General features: G+C 37.3%; 1 protein-coding gene across 2 annotated transcripts; it reads left to right on the forward strand.

Moving 5' to 3' along the window:
• Window positions 1-13,927: 13,927 nt before the first annotated feature.
• Window positions 13,928-22,092, forward strand: LOC113349592 (WD repeat-containing protein 48-like). Of its 2 annotated transcripts, XR_003360287.1 has the most exons (21): window positions 13,928-14,073; window positions 14,393-14,466; window positions 15,163-15,272; window positions 15,493-15,651; window positions 15,943-16,008; window positions 16,086-16,175; window positions 16,589-16,897; window positions 17,083-17,180; window positions 17,363-17,398; window positions 17,596-17,716; window positions 17,815-18,051; window positions 18,189-18,284; window positions 18,675-18,740; window positions 18,883-18,921; window positions 19,016-19,150; window positions 19,327-19,691; window positions 20,349-20,442; window positions 20,762-20,941; window positions 21,015-21,133; window positions 21,313-21,358; window positions 21,466-22,092. XR_003360287.1 is itself a non-coding variant. In XM_026593570.1 (20 exons), the coding sequence occupies exons 3-19, from the start codon at window positions 15,174-15,176 to the stop codon at window positions 21,111-21,113; spliced, it is 2,289 nt and encodes a 762-aa protein (XP_026449355.1). In that variant the 5' UTR covers window positions 13,928-14,073; window positions 14,393-14,466; window positions 15,163-15,173; the 3' UTR covers window positions 21,114-21,133; window positions 21,313-21,922. The 2 variants fall into 2 exon arrangements, 1 of the variants encoding a protein (XP_026449355.1); XM_026593570.1 differs by having other exon boundaries at window positions 21,313-21,922.
• Window positions 22,093-23,189: the final 1,097 nt, after the last annotated feature.

Raw genomic sequence — 23,189 nt, forward strand, 5'->3', positions numbered from 1 at the left:
ATTTTTATCAAAAAATCTCAATTAAACTAACCACAAGATAACGCATGATTAATTTAATCGGAAATGCTTACATAAGAGAACTTACAGAGCAGCATAGTATTTACATTAAAAAAATGGATCAGGGAAGATCAATACTGCGGAATAAACAAAGATTCATTATATTCTTTATCACCATTTACACAATGACATATAATGGACTTAATCTTTGTAAAAAAAATCTCATACTATCTTCCATCAATATTTGCATAATGACATGATAGGCTTGTCTTTGTTTTGTCAAAAGTTCATTCAATCTTTTATTGCATACCGACATATGAAAGACTTAACTTTTGACCATGTACTGGACAATCACCGATGCAAACACACATATCCCATAACAAGTTGCAACATATAAAACCATAAAGATTAATACTACAATCATCTTCCAAATAAACTTTAGACTTTAAGTAAATAAATCTGAAAACAGTGCAAGATGAAAATCGTTGGAATTAGCTATGTGCACTCACAATAATGGCTATTCCAAACCCTAGTTATCCTTCTTAAAACATAAGAATAAATTCTCATAAGAAGTTTCCTAGATAAAACAAGAATCAAGTTTCTTTGATAACATCATACCTTTGAAACGGTCCATCATAACAGGTATCACTGATATCCTTGATTCTTTTGACCTAGAGACCCCATGTTCATGTGTGAGAACATTGACTTTCCGATCAACAATGCGGGCAAGATGCCTTGGTTTGACACATTCCATCATGAGTTTCTTCTGATTCTTGATCAAGGTGTTTTTATTATCAAGGATTTTGGCCTTACCATCAATAAGTTGATTTATTTGCAGTTGAAGATTTGCAAACTCGACCCTAGAGTCATTCTGAAAAAATAATTAAATCCTTGACAGATTCTCCAATCCAAGAGTTGTACTCTTTCCTTTCAATCATCCTTTTCAAGATCAGTTCTTGAACATAGTCGCATCCTTTAGATTCTTCTTCCATCTCAAGATTCACAACTTCTTGAGGTCTTGAGGAGTTTTCCATATGTATTTTTTATTATTAGGGAAGGCAAAATAATATAAGATATATTGTTTTCAAGCAAGAGAGTGACACCCTTGTTATGGAAACCCTAAAACTCCCAAGAGAGACACGCACGTTTATGGACTAGTAAAAAAAATCAGAAGAGATCCAAGAAGAATAAAATACTCTCTATTTTCATATATCCCTCATCATCATGACTCAATGATTAAAAAATTAATCAGAGCATAAGAAGGAGATGCATAGTAACACAATAAAACAACATAGTCAAACATAACACAAATGGAAAACTACATTAGACTTGAGTATCTCTCAAATGTCATTCATGCATCTCTCAAGTTAGATACAAGAATGAAAAATGCCTACAATTAGGTAGCCAAGTGAGATTTAATCCCACTATGAGTATTGAGAGATGAGTTGTAAATTCCATCTGAAGGTTTGACCCTGGTATTCCTTACATTTTTCGGTTATTTCTCATTCTAGAAGAATTCAACATAACCTTGTTAGGTGATCCATCAGATATAATTTTCTGAGGATTAAGTCTAGGACCTCTAGAAATTGCTTCCAGAGGATTAGAAGAGACATGTATCCACCATCTAGATTTAGATTTTCCAGACTTATTCTCATAAATACTGGGAATGTGTATTTTTGTGGTGTAAGAATTTGCACCATTCGGAGGAACACGATTCCTGTGGGGATTTCAAGATGAGCGACCATTGAAATCCATTTTATGAGAATCATGTCTTTCTGCAGGAATGAAATCCATTATAATGGTCATTAGAGAGTTTACTCTGTCAACAGTGAAAATAAGTATATTTTGAAGATCAGAAATCTGTTTCTTTCTAGCAAAACAATGATGAACATAGTGGTTCTTGTTCCCACAGAAGGAACAGGTTCGTGGAGGAGAAACATTGGAAGGAACCTATTTTAAATTCATAGCCCTATTAGAAGATTGCAAGTTATGTAAACACTTCTTAGCAAGAACTTCCTTTGGAGAACGTTTCTTCATGTACTGTAATTATATCTGAGAATTGATGATCGGTACAAAAGAATTTCTCGTTAAGACAGAGTTTTCCCTTTTCAAGGATTTGCACTGTTCTTGGGCTAGAATAAGGGATGCACCCAGTTTGTCTTTTTCAACACGAAGTCTGTTTAAATCAGATGAATGCGTCTCGATCAAACGTTTCTCTATAATTGAGTCTTCTTTAAAAATATTCTCAAGAACACTAATCTTTCACGTTGTAGGGTAGTTTCTTGAATTAGTTTTTCGATATTGTTGGAGAATGACTCAATGATACTATAGAGTTCCCATTCACGACCAAGAGACTTTTCAAATTCATCAATGAGCTGAGCATGATTTTGAAAATCAATAGCCTCAGTAGATTTTTTTGAGATTCTAGTGAGATCCTTTCAGCTTTTGACAGAGTGTCAAATGTCTTATTTGAGGGAATGTTATCAAAATTTGATAAAACAACCTTTTTACCTCGGGATTCGGAAGAATCAGCTAAGGAGTTATCCTTTGAGGCAATCCCAAGACATTTGGCATAATTAAAAGCTTTGGAAGACATTTTTGGTCTGCGTAAATGCAAGAGAGGAACTTCCGTCCACAGAGTCAGATCGCTACAAACACAGACTTATGAGGTCTTAAATGTGTTTGCCTGCTCTAATACCAATTGAAAAAGCGGGGGTCTAACAACCTCACCCAAACTTTCACTTAGAAATCTGTATGGACTAATTATAATATACTTTTAAGAGAATCAACTAGACAGTCAGACTCAATCTTAATAAAAAGTATATTAAAGAGTTATATCTCAATTTTTCGATTCAATCCACAATCAAGCAAATAGGAATTTGCGAGCCTAATTGAGTACAAGAGAAATAACTTGAACGATACCAAAGACCAATTTTCAAGGATCAATAAATTTCAATCAACAACCAAGGGTTGGATTTACCAATTGAACGATTTAACGCACAACCTATGATATTTCAATTATATAACAAAATATAATGCGAAAAAAAATAACACAGACACCAGAAGTTTTGTTAACGAGTAAACCGCAAATGCAAAAAAACCCCGGGACCTAGTCCAGATTGAACACCACAAAGTATTAAGCCGCTACGGACACTAGCCTACTAAAAACTAACTTCGGTCTGGACTGTAGTTGAACCCTAATCAATATCACACTGATTCAAGGTACAGTTGCGTTCCTTACGTCTCTAATATAATCAAGATACTATGCACTTGATTCCCTTAGCTGATCTCACCCACAACTAAGAGTTGCTACGACCCAAATTCGAAGACTTGATAAACAAATCTTTCTCACACAGAAAAGTCTATAGGAATAGATAAATTTGCCTCCCACAGAAATACCTACGGGTTTTGTTCCGTCGTTTGATAAATCAAGGTGAACAGGAACCAACTGATATACCAGACTTATATTACCGAAGAACAGCCTAGAAATATCAATCACCTCACAATAATCTTAATCGACTAGCGAAAAAAGATATTGTGGAATTACAAACGATGAGACGAAGGTATTTCTGACTACTTTTCTGTCTTGCCTACCGGAGATATAAATCTCAAACCAATCTTACGATTGCACTCAACCACGATAGAAACATCAAGATCATATCACGCAACTACAAAGAAAATAGTAGGGTCTGGCTTCACAATCCCAGTGAAGTCTTCAAGTCGTTAACCTACAGGGTTTCGTGAAAAACCTAAGGTTAAAGGAGAATAGACTCTAGTTTATGAAACTAGTATCACACTGGAGGTGTGCGGATTAGGTTTCCCAGTTGCTAGAGTTTTCCTTTATATAGTCTCCAAATCAGGGTTTGCAATCTAAGTTACCTTGGTAACAAAGCATTCAATATTCATCGATAGATGATAACCTGATTAGATTCCAGCTTATATCTTTCAACCGTTAGATCGAACTTAGCTTATTATACACAAATGAAATGTAACTTCATTTAGGTTTGAGTAACCGTACCTAAACGTGTACACTTAGTTGGTACAACAATAGTTAACCAATGGTTATCCATATGAGCACTTTCATATCAACCTTATTCGTCTTCACCATAACTAGTTCAAATGACTCAAATGAACTAGTTAGAGAGTTGTTCAATTGCTTAGATCTCATAGAAGTATATAAGACACAATTGAAGCAAAATCGGTTTTGATTCACTCGAATCGATTCATGAACATTATAGCCACGGTTTGCAAAGGTTGCATTCCTTATTATATAAATGTTTTAGTTCATGAATAAACCGATTTTAGAAAGTAACATACCTAAGTATGAAAACGGGTACGCGTACTTAAGTAACCAGATTGAGTTTGTTTTTACTTTTAAACTCCAGCAGAAATTCACGGACGTGCACTTTCCGCCAGTATGCCTACGGGTACGCATACTTACCCGGATTTCTAACAACCGCCAGTACACGTACGGGTACGCATATTCTGGGTTCCCGGTTTCGGACTTTTACACAAATGTAAGAACACACTATGTTTATATCCAAAGATGGTTACATGTTCTAAACTCTCATTTCAATCATTGAAACTTTCTTAGAGGATGTTATATAGTTGTTATTCACAAACTATTTTTCATCAAAGCGATTTTCAAGTTATTGAAATAATCAACATGACTTTCGTCACGAGTAAAGATGAACTTGGCCAAAGCGAAAGCTTATCAACACATATTTCGAGAAATATATAAGCGAGATAAACTCCGCTCGAAATAGCAAATGTGTATAATCGAAGTCTGTATAGCAATATGACTTTTGTCTCAAGATAAGAGATAGAATAGATAGACTTTTGAGTGATAGATAAGTTCAAGTTTCCACATACCTTTTTTTCGACGAAGTTCCACAAGTTCCTTGAGTAGTTCTCCGTCTTCGCATGATGAACTCCATGGAGTCTAGAGCTCAACTACACTTACTATCCTAGTCAGAGACTTAGCTATAAGTAGACTAGAAATCAAGACTTATAGTTTTGGAAACTAAACTTGACAAACAAGATTGAGATAGCAACGCTTGCGAGTTCGACCGAGCAATGCTCTAACATCTTGAGATCCTAATTTCCATATGGTTCCGCAACATTAGAATGAGCGATTGTGAGGAAGAGCCTTTATATCAAAATCATTGATTTAACTTCATTCTTGAACTGCTCTAGGCGAGAGGCTTGCCTGAAAGACGCTAATCGAATAGTTAGAGATGCCGCAAGCAAAGATCATATAAGGTGAAGATATGCGAGATTACAGGTTCATGATTTTGGTGTTTGATGACCGATTTAGTAAAGAGGATATATCGCGATCCTCGTATGTAGTTGTTGTTGGTGTGCACCTAAAATAGTGGTTAATGCATCTGTAGCTGTTGAGGAAAGGGAATGTCGTATTATCTCTAATACATAAAGGAAAAAACTTATTCCAACCTTGGAAGTGGGAGCATCATATGATTGAACTTCATCATCAATTTTTTCTTGACCAAGTGATTACGCACTGGTTAATTCGATAGCTTATAACTCAGGCATCTATTTATATATTTGCCTCATATTTTACCTAACAAAGTTCACTTGAGCCCAGATCATGTGATTGCCCATTAATTTAATTGCTATCTCTCATTCAGTATGAAATCTTAGCATCTCGATTTATACTTTGGAATCAGAGAGGGAAAGGGATCAAACATCAAATCCCCCTCCATCTGAAGGCTATAGGTTCAGTTATTGAGATGTTCCCTTTAGACCAGATCTCTAGTTCTTGTTCTTCGTTTCCTAGCTTTCAAGCTAAGCGTTTAGATTAAATAGAAGAAACTGAACTTTGAACTCAACTATACCTTTCTTTTCGCTTGTCGTGCATTGTAATTTACGATTTGGATTTCTTCTGAAGCAGGGAATCTTTCTTCAACAGCAGACGCCGCCTGATAAGTAAAGTCCAGGAGGTTTCAGTTATCATGAAATGGTTGAGTTTTTTGCGGCATGATCCATATAACCAGGTCATTAAAAGGGAATAGGGCTTAGAATTCATGCTTTCACGTTTACATACATTGGTATCTCATACTAAAGAGCTTTCTCACGTGACCATATCTGCAAATGATGTTTGTTAGCTCTTGGCGATCCCAGATGCTTTGATTGATCGCCGAGAGAAGTTCTTCTTTTGCACTTTTACTAATGAGTTCCCTTTGCTGAGGTCTTCCTTTTCTATTACTATGTTCTCATACGCAGGAATACCCTTTTCAGCCGGATTTTGTAGAAAATTTAATTTTTTTTTCCGCTTTGGGTTGTGAGGCTTACTTCCTAGTATTCAATTCCTCTATTCGATACTAAACTCTATCTATTCATCTGATTCAAAATTGTTTTCAGGGCTCGAGTCTTTTGAACCATTGACACAAGGATTTTCAGTCCTTCGCTCAAACCAGCTGAGCTACCCCAGCCAATTTCTTTCCAAAAGTCTTCTTCAAGCACTTTACAAGGAGTATCTTGCTCTTTACAAGGGATAAAGAAAATTTATGTTTGAGTGCGGATTACAGATACCATTTCTAAAGAGATAAAAAGGATCTGCAGCAAGTGTTTGGATATAAGACGCCACGTTCTGTGTTGGACCGATCGATATAACAATAATCGAGTTTACAGTCAACTGGTGGAATACATTGCATCAAGATTATGTTAGTACCTTTTGTGAATTGACCTACTTATTTTCTTGGTTCTTAACTATGAGTTATCGAATATAAAAACGAAGATCTCTCAGATGATTGATATGCTAGTTCCTCGATATAATAATAAGTTGATAAGGGACTAACGTAAACTTTTTATGTTAATTTGTAAAGAGGGGAGGGGAGATGATCGGATCATCTCCTAGAATTTTCCGTAGAATGAAAGGGGTGGAGTTTTTGTCCCATAAGCAAATACTGTAATAAAATAAATCCAAAGCGAGCGGGAGATTCCCAACTGCGGGAGGGACGCCTCGTCGCAATGAGTTGCCTAGGTAACATAATGGAAATGTATTGGACCGCAAATCCTGAAAAAAAGAACAACGCCCCTTGCCCATATTGAATTCGTAACCCAAAGGAAATCGTTTAGAGAGGGACCGAAAATTCTAGATTCTTCGTAGTGGATATTGATAAGTGATATAGAGAATACAGGAAAGGGGGCGACATCGCTAGTATCTATTTTCCCGCGAAAAAATGTGAATAAATCAAACTTTGTGACCATCCAGCGTAGAGGTGCATATAGAGTGAGATGTGCCCAACTGGACCACTTGCAAAGGAAGTTTAAAATAAAGTAGCGTAAAACAAGAATTTGAAGTTCCGATCACCCAACCAGAGAGGCCTGACCACTCGCGCAAACGATTAAACCGTTACATATATCACTCAATCCTCGATCATTGAATGAAGCGTCACACCCCCTAATCTTTTTGTGCATGTACAGTAATGAGTGGGGTTCGCGTTGTTAGACCTAAAGGATCCTTAGAAACTCATATGTTCTACATGTGAGGGCCTACCCAAGTTTGGAAGCTTTCTACAGCAGTCGCTTCTTAGTGTGATATGATAATTAGACTTGAAACTTTTTTAAGACTACCAAGCTTTCTCGACGTCGCGTACTCCCTTGTTTACCAATTATTCCATCGTTGATAGCGTACTGCAGGCTATACCGTTTTGGGGACACGGTTGGTGGTGTTGAGTGGTCGGTTTATTATAATTTCTAAGAATATTAAAAAGTATATTGCTATGATAAGGGAAGTGGATCGAAACACGAGGAGTGGTGAAACCCTAATGGACATTGAACAAAGTTGTCGTGCAGAGTGGCTCTATAACAACGAAAAAGAGTTCTGATATGGAAGTTGTTACGAAATCTTATGAGTGTTGCCCAAATTTAATCAAATTTATAGGTTTTAATTTCTTAATTATTAATTTAAGCATGAATATAAAAGTAGATTTTCATTTATCAAACAAAAGTGCTATTACATTAAATGATCATCCAATAAAAGTGCAACTACATTAAAAGGAATTACATCTACCAAACTATAGATTTACCTAGACCTCTAAAGATATATTCTCCTAAGACTGTTTGATCCTATAAAACTCACCAGCTTGAGTCTGAGATGGTGGTTGAGTAGCATCAGGCGATTCATAACCTTGATATAATATCAGAGATGATTGAGTTGGATGAACATGTGCTTGAAATTGGTGAAATGCTGAAGTGGTTTTTGGGGTATACATTGCAGATTGCCTAAATGCATTCGTATTTACGCCATCACCAGGCATAAGTACAGTACCTTGGGGCATGAAACCACTAGGAATATGGAACCAGATATCCCATATCCACGTCTTCTCTTGATGCTGCTACCTGAATCTCTTCCACTAAATTTGTAGTAGAATGATGACTTCTACGACTTCCACATCTTCTTTGACTGATACTACCAGGGGACATGCCATCACGATCTAAAACCATTTGAGAACTTGTTCCTACAGGAGTCTCAGGCATTTTATAAGTCAAATTCTCCCTCTGCATCTCTCTCCCTCTACATCTCTCTCAAATGAAAATTCTAGAATCCATCGAGAAGAAGCGTTAAAGTGCTGAAATAGTTCTGATACTCTTCTGGTGATGCCGCCACACCGTAATATAAACTGAACAATAACAATATCTCTCCTGCAGACCTTCAGTACTAAGTGGAACAATAACAATATCTTCAACGGAAGATAACGTCTAGAATTTCCAAGATATTTGAGGTATATTTGACTAACCCATTTGAGTGCTAGGATACATATATGCTTCTCCCGTCTGTGGTGGAGGTTGGGTTGGAAGATCTGTAAGTGGAAAATTGCCAAATGCTGAAAAATCAACACTACCCAAGTTTTGTGGCTGAACAACAATATTAATAGGGGGGCAGTCAAACGAGATTTCAGAGAACTTATGGGGAGTTCCCAAATCTATTGTTAGTCCATAAGGATTTTTAAAGACTCTCCCAATGTCTCTTGTTATTCGTTAGAGACTTTAGTCTTTTAAATTCTCCAAAGCTCTATGTTATTGGATTAGGAATTTGTAAGAGTCACTTTAACATCCTTGTTATTTGAATAATAATTGAAAATCATTGATTTGTTATTTTTAAAGATTTGGGGAGACTTTTCTATGAAAATAGGCATGGTTGAAATCTCTCCTCAAGAGGTGATATTTTGGGAGACTTTAAAATTTGAAAAAAACTTGGTAAACATGAGAGTCAAGATAACAATGATTCCCTAGTAACCGGATTATGGAGGATTACATTCGACCCAATTATCAGTTTTTTTTTTCATGGATATCCAACGAACAAGTGTCACTGTTGCATGCTTATCCAACCTAGTTGTCATCGGATTATCCAACCTAGTTATCTTCGTGAATCTTATTCAACCTCGTAAGAGGTAATCCTCCTTTATTTCAAATGGATGAGCCTCCATCCACAAAAGAATGCCGTGAATGATGAGTATATTCCACCATGCAACAAATGATTTGGAAGATAATAATTAGATGTGAAGAGATATATGCAAATCTTTTTTATTTTTATTTTAAAGATTAAAGAGATAATTGATATCCAAGATTCTGATTATGATATGCAAGATTAGTTACTACACATAGATTATTTTTTGTTCCATATAATGCTAAGATCTAACCTATAGCAAATAAAATGTGGCGAGATAGTATAGCGAATAAAATGTGGGACGAGGGGGGAAAAGAGAATGAAAATTAAGGCATATGACAACAATGAGATTTATTTTGACAATGGACACATATTTGATTAGGTGTTCATGGTACTGTTATAAACATTGTAACATGGATAATAAAAAATTGATAGACGTTTTAAATTTTTCATGGGATATTATACATTTTTTGTCTCTACAAATCACAGAGACTCTTTGCAAATCTCATTTTTTTTGTCTCTATAAGTCACAAAAACTCTCTAAAAAACTCTCAGAGAATCACTAGAAGTCTCTAGATTTTCAGAGAATTTTTGGGAGTCACTCAAATTACAAATCTACGAAAGTCCATATAAATCTTGTTTGACTACCCTTCTTTAAGCTTGCATACCTTCTGGAACCAACTATAGTAATCAAAGTCATCATCTGGGGTTCAGATTAAATCTTCAGCTCCTTCCCAAGATTGTCCGTTATTTATCAACGTTATCCAATCATCCTGTGAAATTATTGAAGTTGGAATTGCTTTTACCTTTCTTCCTTGTAGCTGAAACATATGTCTTTCTCCGTAGTACCAAATAACATGACTCGTAATAGGACCGTAAAACACAACTCATGTAAGGCTTAATTATAACATTCTTTATGCTATTGGTTCATGGTACTCGTCAATAGAGGTACATGGCATCGCGTTCATGTTTATACTCGTTCTGCACAATTGTTCTATCCTCTGAACAACAACGAGATTTTGACCATCATTTATTTAACCAATCTAATTATTGGCTTTGTACTTTTACAAGATTGAAAAATTATACGGCTTTCATGAAGATCGGGTTCGCAGACCCCGAATTAAGTATACCACCAATACTAAAAATAACATTGGTGAACATTGTTGTCTTAGTACATTCACCAGTTTAATAACTCGATAATAAATAAAATAATAGAAAGGGGTTGTGGTTCTTACCTCCAATACGACCCAAAATTCCATTCTAGCTATCTTTATTCATATTTTGACGCTTTAGTTAAATCTTCTAAATAGTCGAGAAAACCAATTAATACCACTGAGCTAGCATTAAGGAATATAACTTAGCCTAGCACCCATAACACAAAAAAACTTTCAAGCTCGGGATAATCTTCAACTATGTTATCTTCCACTTTCATAGCATGACGCTTAAAAAAAAACATTCAACCCAAACACTCTTAGGACATATTAATGTAATATTCTTGTTTGAGGGTGAAAATGGTTTCTGCTGATTTCGGTAATTTCACGTGTGTGGGTGAGAAACGGGTCTAAACCCTAAACAATGTAAAACAGGGGAGTAATTTTGATTCGAGAGATCAATCTGTACAAATCCGGCCTAAACCAAGAAATGACAGTTCCATACTTGCTTCGGTTACAAAGTGAAGGAGAAGGGTTGGTCTTAGTGAGGGAAGCGAAGAAAGTGTTGAGACCAGAATAGTTGATTCTGAAGGTGTATATGTTTTATGACTTGTATCAGAAAATTGGACTGGCTAGCTGAATGAAAGCTGTCAGGTGATTTCTGAATGTAGTATCGTTCTCCTGACCAAAAAATTCTTTTTTTTTCCCTGTTGAGGGTGGTGTGATTCGAACCCATCACGTTGTGTGCGTTAGGTGAATGCTCCACCATTGATACATGGTTGATGTCTTGAGTGTTTTCTGTGGAAAACATGTAGCACTTTGCTACGTCTGGTGAGCCAAAATCAAGAGACTTGCCGTAGGAGAATAACATGTGATGCTATTAGGCTTGTCTTGACTGGTCGTCTGAAACTTGCCACCAGTCTGCCAGTTCAGTGGGGAACTTGGATGGCTGAGATTACATCTCATGAGGAAGGGTAGACGTTGATTATGGATGCCTTCTGTTGGCGCCTGATAATGGCATAGTGGCGCTCTGAGCGCGCGCCAGTGGCATTGCGGCATGGCATGGGATTTGGTGCCGTGACCAAATCAGGTTTTGGCACTGTGGCTGAAATTAGGGTTTGGCACGTTCGGTCATGCCGATTGGCATGTGCGCCTGACATGCACGTCTGGCATGTTTGGGCATGCCGATTGGCATGTGCACCTGGAATGTTTGGCATGTTGATTGTCATGTGCGCCCGGCATGCGTGTCTGGCCTGTTTGGCATGCCGATTCGCATGTGCGCCTGACATACGCGCCTGACATGTTTGGCATGCCGATTGGCATGTGCGCCTGGCATGCGTGTCTGGTATGTTTGGCATGTCGATTGGCATGTGCTCCTGGCATGCACGTCTGGTATGTTTGGCATGCCGATTGGCATGTGCGCCTGGCATGCACGTCTGGTATGTTTGGCATGCCGATTGACATATTCGGCATATCGATTGGCATGTGCGCCTGGCATGCGCGCATGGCATGCCGATTGGCATGTGCGCCTGGCATGTGTGGCATGTCGTTAGCATGTGGGCATGGTTTTGGGAAACCAACTTTAGTAGGGAAAGTTTTCTGGTTTTGCGCCCGATAATCCGTGGCGGGTCACTTGCTTGGTTTCTTTGAGCATAGTTTCGACCAGTGGGGTCTAATTGTACTGCGCAGGGCGCAAAAACCCTAATTTCTGCAAATTAGTCAGGTTCATGAGCCTTCTGTGAGTTATCACAATAATTGACTGGATTTTTATGCTGCCACAAAAATCCTTGTTTACAGAATGTAACATGCTTTCCGTCTGATCATTTTGTGCAATGACCTTAACTTTGGTACTTGGAGGTTCATGTTACTTTGCTGCGAGCGAACATAAATCCGTCATGCCATACCGATGTTAAGGGTGCTGCTGGGGATCATAGCACAAGAAAAGTACTCGGCAGGCTCCGGCATTTGTGAGTAATGCAGATGGGAGCTTATACACTCATTAGGCTCTATACTAGTGAACAATTCATCTAGGAGCTTGATTCTTGTATTGGCGAGGTGCCGAAATTTACAGGTCATCTGGGATGGTTGCTACATGTCCAGTTTGGATAAATTTCATGTAAATATATTGAACCGGTTCAATAGGTGTGCCAGTGGAGAGGTTGACACTCATGCTCCGTTTCCTTACGGAGTGACGTCACATCAGATGTAAGGTTTTACAATTTTAACTCTAAGCTAAAAACCACCATCAACAATTATGTATTCTGGCTTTCCTCCAGTATCATTTGAGTACAAATGAAGTAGTTGTTTCCATCTTCCTTCCGATATCCACTTTAATTGGTTAAATTGAAGTAAATCACCATCACATTTTGTTCCCATCAACATATATAAATCTAACGGTGTAAACCCTATAAACAACATGGTCATAGTTAATGTCTGTATCTAAAACTAAAAATTGAATACTAATGAAACTAATAATTGAGTTGAGAAAATAAAACTTACTACACTCGGAGTCCCTGAAAAGAACGGATTTGCAGTGTTCCACAAACGTTCTACTATAACTCGCACAACTTGAGTCCTGTGATTTTTTGCCTTTCATAAAATATAAACGCTGTCAATGATATCTTCGCACAGAGTGTGGGAAAACTTCATGGAGGAGCCCAAACACTTCTGGTATTTCATACCACCCACCTCTTAGTTTTGGTAAACCAACTCGCTCGGGATGACAAAATATGTGTATGTAATACACCAGGACCAACTAGTTGCCTAACATTTACGATTATTTTCTTCTTTATCCCAGACTTAGAGACCATCACATATTGCGATAGTCAATTTTCCTTTGTATTTCACGTTTCGTTTTTTTTTGTCTAGTTATTTTGGTACCCATTTTTAAAGAAACTAAATAAAAGACCACTCTGGTTTGCTTTCTATAGAGACGAGAAACAAAAATACATGTGTGAATGAATACCGAAGAGAATGATGCTATTTATACACAGAATACTGATCATGCACGATTGAGATTATACCGCCAACGATCAATCGCTTACTATGTTCCCATAATAGCGCGACTAATTTGTCGGGCCAGCTGGCATGGCATATGAATGGGTTAGCCAACCCCCATAGGAACCAGCCTTAGATGCGATCAAAAAATCAAATTACTGACGTGGGAACCTCTAAAAGTCATCCAATCCAAGTAGTTAAAACACACGAGGTCAACTTAAGTTAAATAATGATCTTAAATGAAGGCCTTTAGATATCTATCTGAATACAAGTCAAGATCAATCCAACGATTTTAAACTAATGTAAACTTGATACAAAATGCTGAGCGGACTGTAGAATATTTTATCTCCAAAATAAATCTCTAATTTGTTTTTCCTTAAAAAACAACAGAATAGTATTTGCTTTAAGTTTTTTTTTTGAGATTTTTCTCTTCGACTTCGAAATTTCATTCATTCCAGAATATCAAACAAACAGTACGAAAGAAACCAAATAAAAGCGCTTTGTAAATTTCAGCAAGTAAGCCTTCGGAATTATCCTGATTTGTTCAGATTTTGCACTTTATAGAAGTTTACTCGTGTGGATTGATATTTTTATAGTTTGTTTGTTGGATCAATTTGTTTCGAACGATATCTTTCAGAAACCCTGCATGAAACCTAGATTATTTTATGATAGGGTAGAAATTGATCGAAATTAGGGTTTTGATGATTAGGACTTTGTTTAATTTTGTTGACTTTCCCTTTGATTTCTGGGTTTCTAGGGTTTAATTTATTGTTCTTAGAGATTAGTTACTTTGGGACTTTTACTGGATGGTTATGTTTCTATTTTGTGTATGCAGATTTGTATCACTCGAGTTCTATCTATTTATAATAACGGAAATTTTCTTCACTGGAGAAGTAACCATCTTTTGAGGTATTTGTGATTGGATTTCTTTACTGCCTAATTAAGACAAATTACTGTGTATATGAAGTTTGCTTTAGTCAGCATTGGGAAGTTGCATAGAAAGATTTGTGTTAATAAGTGAAGTGATTAGATATGTTGGCAATTTGGGAAGCCTTCAGGTGGTGAATGAGCTTGAAAAGTTGTATTTAGCAGTTAATAGTTTGACATGAATCTTTATTGCATGTTTTCATTTTTCTTCCCCCTGCTCCATGCTGGGTTAGTTCTTTGATAATTTGATGGTTCCGTCGAATTCTACATTTGCCTACTGGAGTTTGTATGTGGAAGTTATGACTTTAGTTGGAAACTTGAGCATAGATAAGTTAGGTAGAAACAATCACAAAATTCAAGTGACGTAGTATTACAACCAAGAGAAAGCACCGACTCTTGGTGTTTTTGTTTTACCTTTCTTAACAGATATCAAACCTCAGCACATTAGAAGATTTAAACCCAATAACTGCGTACCTTAAAACAACTTCTTCTACCTCTTTGTGGTAGTGATCTGCTTGACTGCTTTGAAATGAACATATTTTTGTGTCAAATGTTAAATGACCATTTTCCTTGTGAAATAGTCAAGTAAGTTTACTTGGATGCCGTGTTGTTTTTGTTTCACCTAGTTATCTAATTTTGCATATTAATTGAAAATGGTATGTACTTTTGTGCTCCAAGGGTTTTTTGAGATGCACCGTGTAGCCAGTGCTGGGGGCGTATCTGGTTCATCCCGTCCTCGAAAGGAGAAGAAGTTAACATATGTGCTCAATGATGCTGATGACTCAAAGGTGAGTCGCTTATTTGGTTCATTCAGCTCTCTTTTGCGTTTTTGTACTAGGAGGATAAAAATAAAATGCCTAAATGAAACAAATGTGTTCACTTGGTGAATCATTTTACATCCATTCCCTTTTAGTATCACAACAAAGAAGTTTCCGGAACAATGTATGCACGTTAATGTGTATATTACACGCATCAACTTTTGTTTCTTATACTATGGTCTTTTTGCAGCATTGTGCAGGTGTAAATTGTGTGGCTGTTTTAAAATCGGCAGTACGGGATAGCTGCGACTACTTATTTACCGGAAGCAGAGATGGGACTCTAAAGAGGTGGGCATTAGGCGAGGACGATGCTACCTGCTCTGCCACATTCGAGTCGCATGTTGATTGGGTATTTTCTTAGTTTCAAATTTTTGATTTTCTTGAAGAACTTAGAGACGTCATTTTTTTTTTTACTAAGGACTAGGAATTTAGGATTCTGGCAGATTCTAAATTCGAAGTGAAAAGATGTGAAATGCTCCTCCCTCCCTCCCTCGTTAGCTCCAGAGTTCCTCGAGTTGTACGATTTGTCTACTGATGCAAAGCCACCATGTTTAGTTTTTAATGCTTCAATTCTGAGCATATCATGGGTTCTTTATATAGGGGATATAAGTCTGTAACTGATAGTCTCCTTTGTTGGCAGGTAAATGATGCGGTTCTTGCAGGCAACAACACACTAATTTCATGCTCTTCAGACACCACACTCAAGGTTTGTCTACATCTTTAAGCAAACTTTTAGCTTGTAATTCTTAACTTATTGTGAACTGGGTAACTGTGTTGGCACAGGCATGGAATTGCTTATTTGATGGGACTTGCACAAGAACTCTCCGTCAGCACTCGGATTATGTTACATGTCTTGCTGCAGCTGAAGAAAATGTAATTTCATACTCAAGCTTCCTTGGGACTTCCCATCTCAGTTCTTTTATTATGTGTATCTCGTTGTTAAATAATACTCCTGCCCCAGTTTAGTTGAAGGTTTAGGGTTTATTTTCAGTCCCAAAATAGATCAAGGTTTTCATATTTTCCCCAAAATTTTCCCGATCTGTCCTTGCACTGAAAACACTAACACAAGGAACAAGAAACTAGGAGATTTAAAGTTTTTAAGGATTAATATTAAGGGATATATTTACTTTCTCATTTTTCTTAATCTGCATGAAAATACCTAGACCTTCAACTAAATTGGGACCGAAGGAGTATATTTTAGTAACAATATAGTAGCAGGAGTGTTAGCGTTGTCTTTGTGTGGTTGCTTTGAGTTTCTGATCCTTTTGTAGTGTAACGCATTTTAGAGCAATGTTATTGCCTCTGGTGGACTTGGTGGAGAAGTATTTGTTTGGGATCTCGAAGCTGCTCTTTATCCAGTATCAAAGCCAACGGAAGCAGTGGAAGACGAAAATTCAAATGGCATAGTTGGCTCTGGAAACTCCGGCATGCCTATGACAAGTTTACGGTCGATTGGTTCAAGCAGCAGCATTTCCATGCACCCAAGCCAGTCTCATGGATATAGTCCTATTGCTGCAAAAGGGCATAAAGAGTCTGTCTATGCATTGGCAATGAATGATAGCGGGACTTTGCTAGTTTCTGGTGGAACTGAGAAGGTAATTGCTGATGGTTACTATTAGGTTTATTTTTGACGTTCTTTCACTGTTGGTATGTTTTCATACGTATAGGTAAGCTTTGAATGCCGTGCTATTCGTGTTTGCTTACCTGTTACCGGGATATATGTTAAGTAGGGTTTGAAGGTTGTGGCTACTTGTTTCATTCAATTGTTTGCTTCACATAGGTGGTTCGCGTTTGGGATCCAAGAACTGGTACGAAGACTCTGAAGCTAAGAGGGCATACTGATAACATTAGGGCACTTCTTCTGGACTCTACTGGGAGGTTCGTTGCAATTTATCCATCGTGTTATTGCTGTTTCTATCCACCCATAACAAACTCCTCTGGCACTTGCCTTTCTGGGGACACATTTGACTTGCCCTCGCACAATTTTGTAACTCGTATTGAGTTGCACAGCTGTTCATCGTTATTACTAAAAGCCAATTTTTGTACATCGTGTGCTGCAGGTTTTGCTTATCAGGATCCGCAGATTCAATGATTAGGTAATGTGTCCTGTCCTCTAACTCTGCAATGGCCAAGGGGCTTCTCTCAAATTTCTGTGAGACATGACATAAATGCACGTTCTCTTTATCAATTGTCCTTTATAACTACGCATACACATGCGTTGATTAGTATACTGTACATATATAGAATTTTTCTGACGTGCCATTGACCGACGCTTCTTATCCCACTTTCTTAGACTATGGGATCTTGGTCAACAACGTTGTGTGCATTCCTATGCTGTGCATACAGACTCAGTTTGGGCACTCGCCAGCACTCCAACATTCAGCCATGTCTATAGTGGCGGGAGGGACCTCTCTGTAAGTATCAGTTGTTCTATATCTACTCTAATGTTAATCATCCATCACCAGTTCTGCCCTTCTGTCATTTTCTTATTTGGCTTGTTCTTCTATCTCAGGTGTACCTAACAGACTTGGGCACTAGAGAGAGTGTTTTGCTTTGCACGAAGGAGCATCCTATCTCACAGCTTGCGCTGCATGATGATAGCATATGGGTTGCAACAACAGATTCTTCTGTACACAAGTGGCCAGCTGAAGGTAGAACCCCTCAAAAAGTTTTTGAAAGAGGTGGTTCATTCTTGGCTGGGAACTTGTCCTTTACCAGAGCAAGGGCAAGCTTAGAAGGATCAACTCCTGTAAGTCACTCTGTTTTAGTAATGCAAAATTGCAACATCTTTTGAATTTTTTGGGACAATTTCTAGGAATCTTCTTTGATTTCTTTTGTGCTTATGAGGTACTTTACTTTCTGTTGTGTGACTGGTTACATCTCCAGGTTCCTGTTTATAAAGAACCCTCTTTTACTATTCCTGGAACTCCAGGCGTAGTGCAGCATGAAATTTTGAACAACAGAAGGCAGGTTCTAACAAAGGTATTCATCAATGTTTTCAACCGCATCTTCTTGGATTAAATAGTTTCCTGTAATTGGTTTTAGTTATCTCTAATTGAAGTGTTGGAGTGTTTTCTATAGATACTATTTTCTCCGTCCTACTTAATGCATCTTTGAATAAGCCATTTGATGTCTACAGATACTATTTTCTCACTTTCCTTGAACTTTCATCTATATTCACCTGCAAATTTTCTAACAGCTTAAATTTCTAGAGAGTGATGTATTTGTTACTATGACAATGATCGGATCTCCGGATACTATCTTATGGTCCTAAATCCAATATACTATACTCTCTGTGCAGCTTTAGTGCATTTATTCCTGTGTTTGTAGGTGATTGTAGAACTGATTCCTTTTTTCGATGTGTTCTGATAGGATACTGCTGGATCAGTGAAGTTATGGGAGATTACAAGGGGCGTTGTGGTTGAGGATTATGGCCAGGTTAATGACAAAATAATTTTCCTGCATTTAGGGTTATCTAGTTTCACTAATAGTTCTGCAAAGTACTATGGAGAAGAAACTGTTGTCTGTTTATATTTTTTGCTTCTTTGAGACTACCGCTATTGATATTTTATTGGTGCAGGTTTCATTTGACGAGAAAAAGGAGGAACTTTTTGAGAGGGTGAGCTTACGAAGTTCTTTTACGGGATAAATTTCTTTTATCTCTTCAAGCATTCTTGTGAATATCCTAGTTAAGTGTCTTTCAATTTGTACAGGTTAGCATTCCTGCATGGTTCACCACAGATACGAGGCTTGGAAGTTTGTCTATCCATTTGGAGACCCCACAATGTTTTTCTGCAGAGATGTATTCTGTTGATCTTAACACAGTTGGGGTTCCTGAGGATCACAAGGTGAATTTGGTTATTTCGTAGTGATTTGAGTTGCTTGTTAATTCATTTCTGTATATGAAAGTTGTGCCAGAGTTTTTCTAGTATCCATTGTACTGTATGCCAAATTGATACTTTTTATTTTTTGGGATCAATTGTTCATTATAACTTCATAAGTGAACTCTTACGATATTCTGCAGATCAATCTAGCCGAGGAGACCTTAAAGGGTTTGTTTGCTCACTGGTTGACAAAAAGAAAGCAGAAGTCTGGTCCGCAAGCTTCGGTAAATGGCGAAATTCCTTTGGGGAAGGATTTACCTGTCAGAAGCCATTCTCACTCGAGAGTCGAGCTTGAAGATAAACCTGATAGTCACAGCTCTGCTGTTCATCCTGCATTCGAGTTTTCAACAGTTTCACCACCATCTATCATCACCGAGGGTTCTCATGGAGGTCCATGGAGAAAGAAAATTACTGACCTGGATGGCACAGAAGATGACAAGGAAATTCCATGGTGGTGTTTAGACTGCATTTTGAATAAAAAGATCCCTCACAAGGATAATACCAAGTAATACTCTGCCTATTTTCCTTCTCCTGTATCATTTCTACTCTTGACTCGTACATGTTATGCAACGCTGCACTTATCGAAGTTAGCATGACTGTCTTTTAGTGATTTTGCTTTGATTGTCTGATGATTTGTGTTAAAATATGCGCTTACGTAATAATTTAATGTTTATAAAGCGTAAAATGAACAGAAATACAGCTGGGTTCAAAAGAGACTTAAACAGACTTGTGGCTGATTTCTCTGTCTAGCATTGTTACTCTGAAAGTTTTATGGTGCAAATTTTAGAGTAACCTGACCTCTCATGTCCACAAAGATTTAACTTATGTTCCCCACAGCAGCTAGATGTGCAGCAGATATGATGAGCATATGAGATGAGAGATTTTAGGAGACATGGAAAGGACTGAACTACCATGATACTTAATAGATATTTGCATAAGTGATGGTTAATGGCCAAAAGGAGTTGTTAAGAGTCTTTTAGGGATTAACTAAAATAGGGAAAAATATCTTACTTTCTTTTTGATATTTTTTAGCTCTATTTAAATGGTAGATGGATGCTTTATTATAGGTTTCTGGTTACATATGCTTTCTTCAAAAGACAGTAGAGGAGTGTCATTTACAATAGTTAATTAAAGCAAACTACTTTTCCTTTTGATGTTGTAGGTGCAGCTTTTATTTGCATCCATGTGAAGGTTCAACTGTCCAAGTGCTCACACAAGGGAAGTTGAGTGCACCGAGAATATTGCGCATTCACAAAGTAAGTATGATACTGTCACGTGCTGTGCATTTCTTGCATTTCCCTTGCTGAAACTCAAAAAGCTCTAATTTTATTGGTCCGGTTCATATCTGGTATTGTGGAAGGGCAAAGGTTTATTGCTCAACGCAAACTAAATCCAGAAATTGATCCTCTCAAATTACATTGATCAGTAGCCTATTGAATCCTATTAGTTACTTCCAAGGACATAATAGTTTGTTAAATTTTAGATGTTCTGATTATTAAGTGTGTCATTTCTTATTTGTTTGAGCACTAGCTGTTGTAAGTGCTGAAATGAGTATATTATGGATTTTTTCACCAGGTCATTAATTATGTGGTAGAAAAAATGGTTCTTGACAAACCACTAGATGGTGTGACCTCTGATGCACCATTTGCCGCCGGAGGTTCACTTTCAACTATTGTGGGGGACAGCAGCTTCCGAACAGGCTTGAAGCCACTGCAAAAACTTAAGCCCAACATAGAGATTTTGTGTAATAATCAGGTAAGAATGTCTGCAATGGAAATTGATTCCGATATGCACAAGTCATTTATTATAATTTCGTTCTTTTGTTCAGGTTTTAACTCCAGAAATGAGTTTAGCCACAGTTCGAGCTTATATATGGAAGAAAGCTGATGACTTGATCCTTAACTACAGAGTGGTGCAAAGTAGATAAATTTTTAGCACAGCCGGGTGGTGAGTCCCTTCATTCCTTTGGTAGAAGTTCATTTTAAGATCCTTGATATATTATTTAAAGACGTGGTATGATGACCTGATGGTTTCCAAGTAAACTCGAGTCTATAGAAGCATTTCAGTTAGTTTGCGAGTATGTGCATTCTGGATATATGATACCTATGTATTGTTTGTTTGTGTAGATGATCATGGTGAGATTGGAGTAGTTGGACAATGATGGTGTTTTAGGTGGGGAAGTCATCCTTTTAAGGAATGTAAAATGCGTCTATAATTTTGATTCTTTAGGGGTTTTCAATCCTGATCCTATTTATATGCTTCCTTGTACATCTTGAAAGGCAATCAGGCAATGATGAAATCGTAGTTCCTGTAGATTTTACAGTAGCAGCATCAGTTGGCAACTTGTTTTCTTGTCCTCTGTTATCGTGGCAATCAGGAACAAAAGCATACCATTATTGGCAAGACTAAAATATTGTTTGCAGGAGCTTTATAAGCAAGACACTGAAGGCATTTTAGGGTTTGTAAAGAGGACAAAAGAAGGCATTGGCAGAGGTAACAGAGCTTCGACTGTCCTTGAGAAGGGAGATGTCTTATTGAGGATAATGCCGAAAAGCAATATAGATTTTACATCAGTTGGATTGGTAATAAAACTTTTACTAACACAAAATGAGGAAAAAAAAAACTGTTATGGGGATAATGAAAGTTGACCTTGTGGGAAATAAAACAGCTTCCATTGGTGTTGATTGTTAACCAGACTTTCAATATAATTATTTATCTTAAATTTTAGTTCCACGGTAGTTCTGTCCTCTGAAGAGTGTTACTAGCTGCTCTGCATATAGTTATACTTTGGTATTGTGTACACCTAACAAATGTTTATGCATTGGAGATTGTATCTTAATCTTTGTAATTGAGTGATTAGGTAAAGACAATGAATATCACTTTCAAAGATTAATATCTGGTGGTCACTTGGCAACGTTTACACCTACAAGTATCTTCTCTTAGTAGATCTGATGGACAGATTTGGAAAAGATATTTCTGAAATCTTTTTTAACGTGCAGGGGTAGGTATGAAAGTGATTTTTTAGAACCCTAGAGGTTTCTTGAAGAAACAAAATGAAGTTAATGGGGGACAATGAATCATCTTGTGAACTGACAGACAAAAAGTGTCCACATTAGGGGACTTCTTTTGATTGAAAATGATATGTTAGAAGGAATTCAAAGAATATCCTTTGATCTTCAAGTGATATTATTTGAGTTTCTTGGGACTAGTTTTGGTTCCCATATAACATCATGTTAAGTCAATTGGTGTTTCCATATGTCAAGAACATCATAATTGGGTGAAAAATTATTGCAATTGTTCATGGGATGTTCCTCGGCTGATTAAGAATTACTGTTCTCTATCAGTCTCCGTTGTTATCAGCAGCAGCACTAATTGGAGACGCAAGAACAAAAACCTTTTCTCACCATATGTCGTTATCAGCGTTCAAGCAACGTTATTACGTAAATTTCACTTGATATGTAGAGTCTAGAACGTCCGTCAAACCAAAAGCCAATTTCTTTAGTCTAAAATGCCGTGGATTATAAGAAACTTTTGTTTGTTTGTTTCTCATAGGGGTTGGGAGTTGGTACTTGTGAACAGACAGAGACTCACTAGATTGAAGTTGGAGGACGTGGTCGTCTATCTCTAATTTTGGACCGATGATCGTCGTGGCTCCTTCACGGCCACATGCATAATTTTGATGGCTTCCCGCGTGTTCTGCTGTCAAAAATTAGTTGAAGTGATTGCCGGTAAAAAAAAAAGAAAGATATTTCAGAATTTTGAAAGAGGATCCGAAGTTTTAAAAGGGCTAACAATTAAATTTCAAGGGGGGCTAATTCTTTTCCCCTTGAAAAAAAATGAAATTTGGGTACGTTTTTGATTTTCGAAGCTGGATTTGTTCCTTGAAAGCGGCTATATTCACTGTCCAGTGGTCCAACAAACTTAAATCCTACCAAAATATAGATTGAGATATTCTCGATAGGGATTTAACACAGAATGCAATCAATCACTGAACATTATTATC

Source organism: Papaver somniferum, chromosome 2 (genome assembly GCF_003573695.1).
Source record: "Papaver somniferum cultivar HN1 chromosome 2, ASM357369v1, whole genome shotgun sequence".
In the NCBI taxonomy this organism is placed as follows: domain Eukaryota; kingdom Viridiplantae; phylum Streptophyta; class Magnoliopsida; order Ranunculales; family Papaveraceae; genus Papaver; species Papaver somniferum.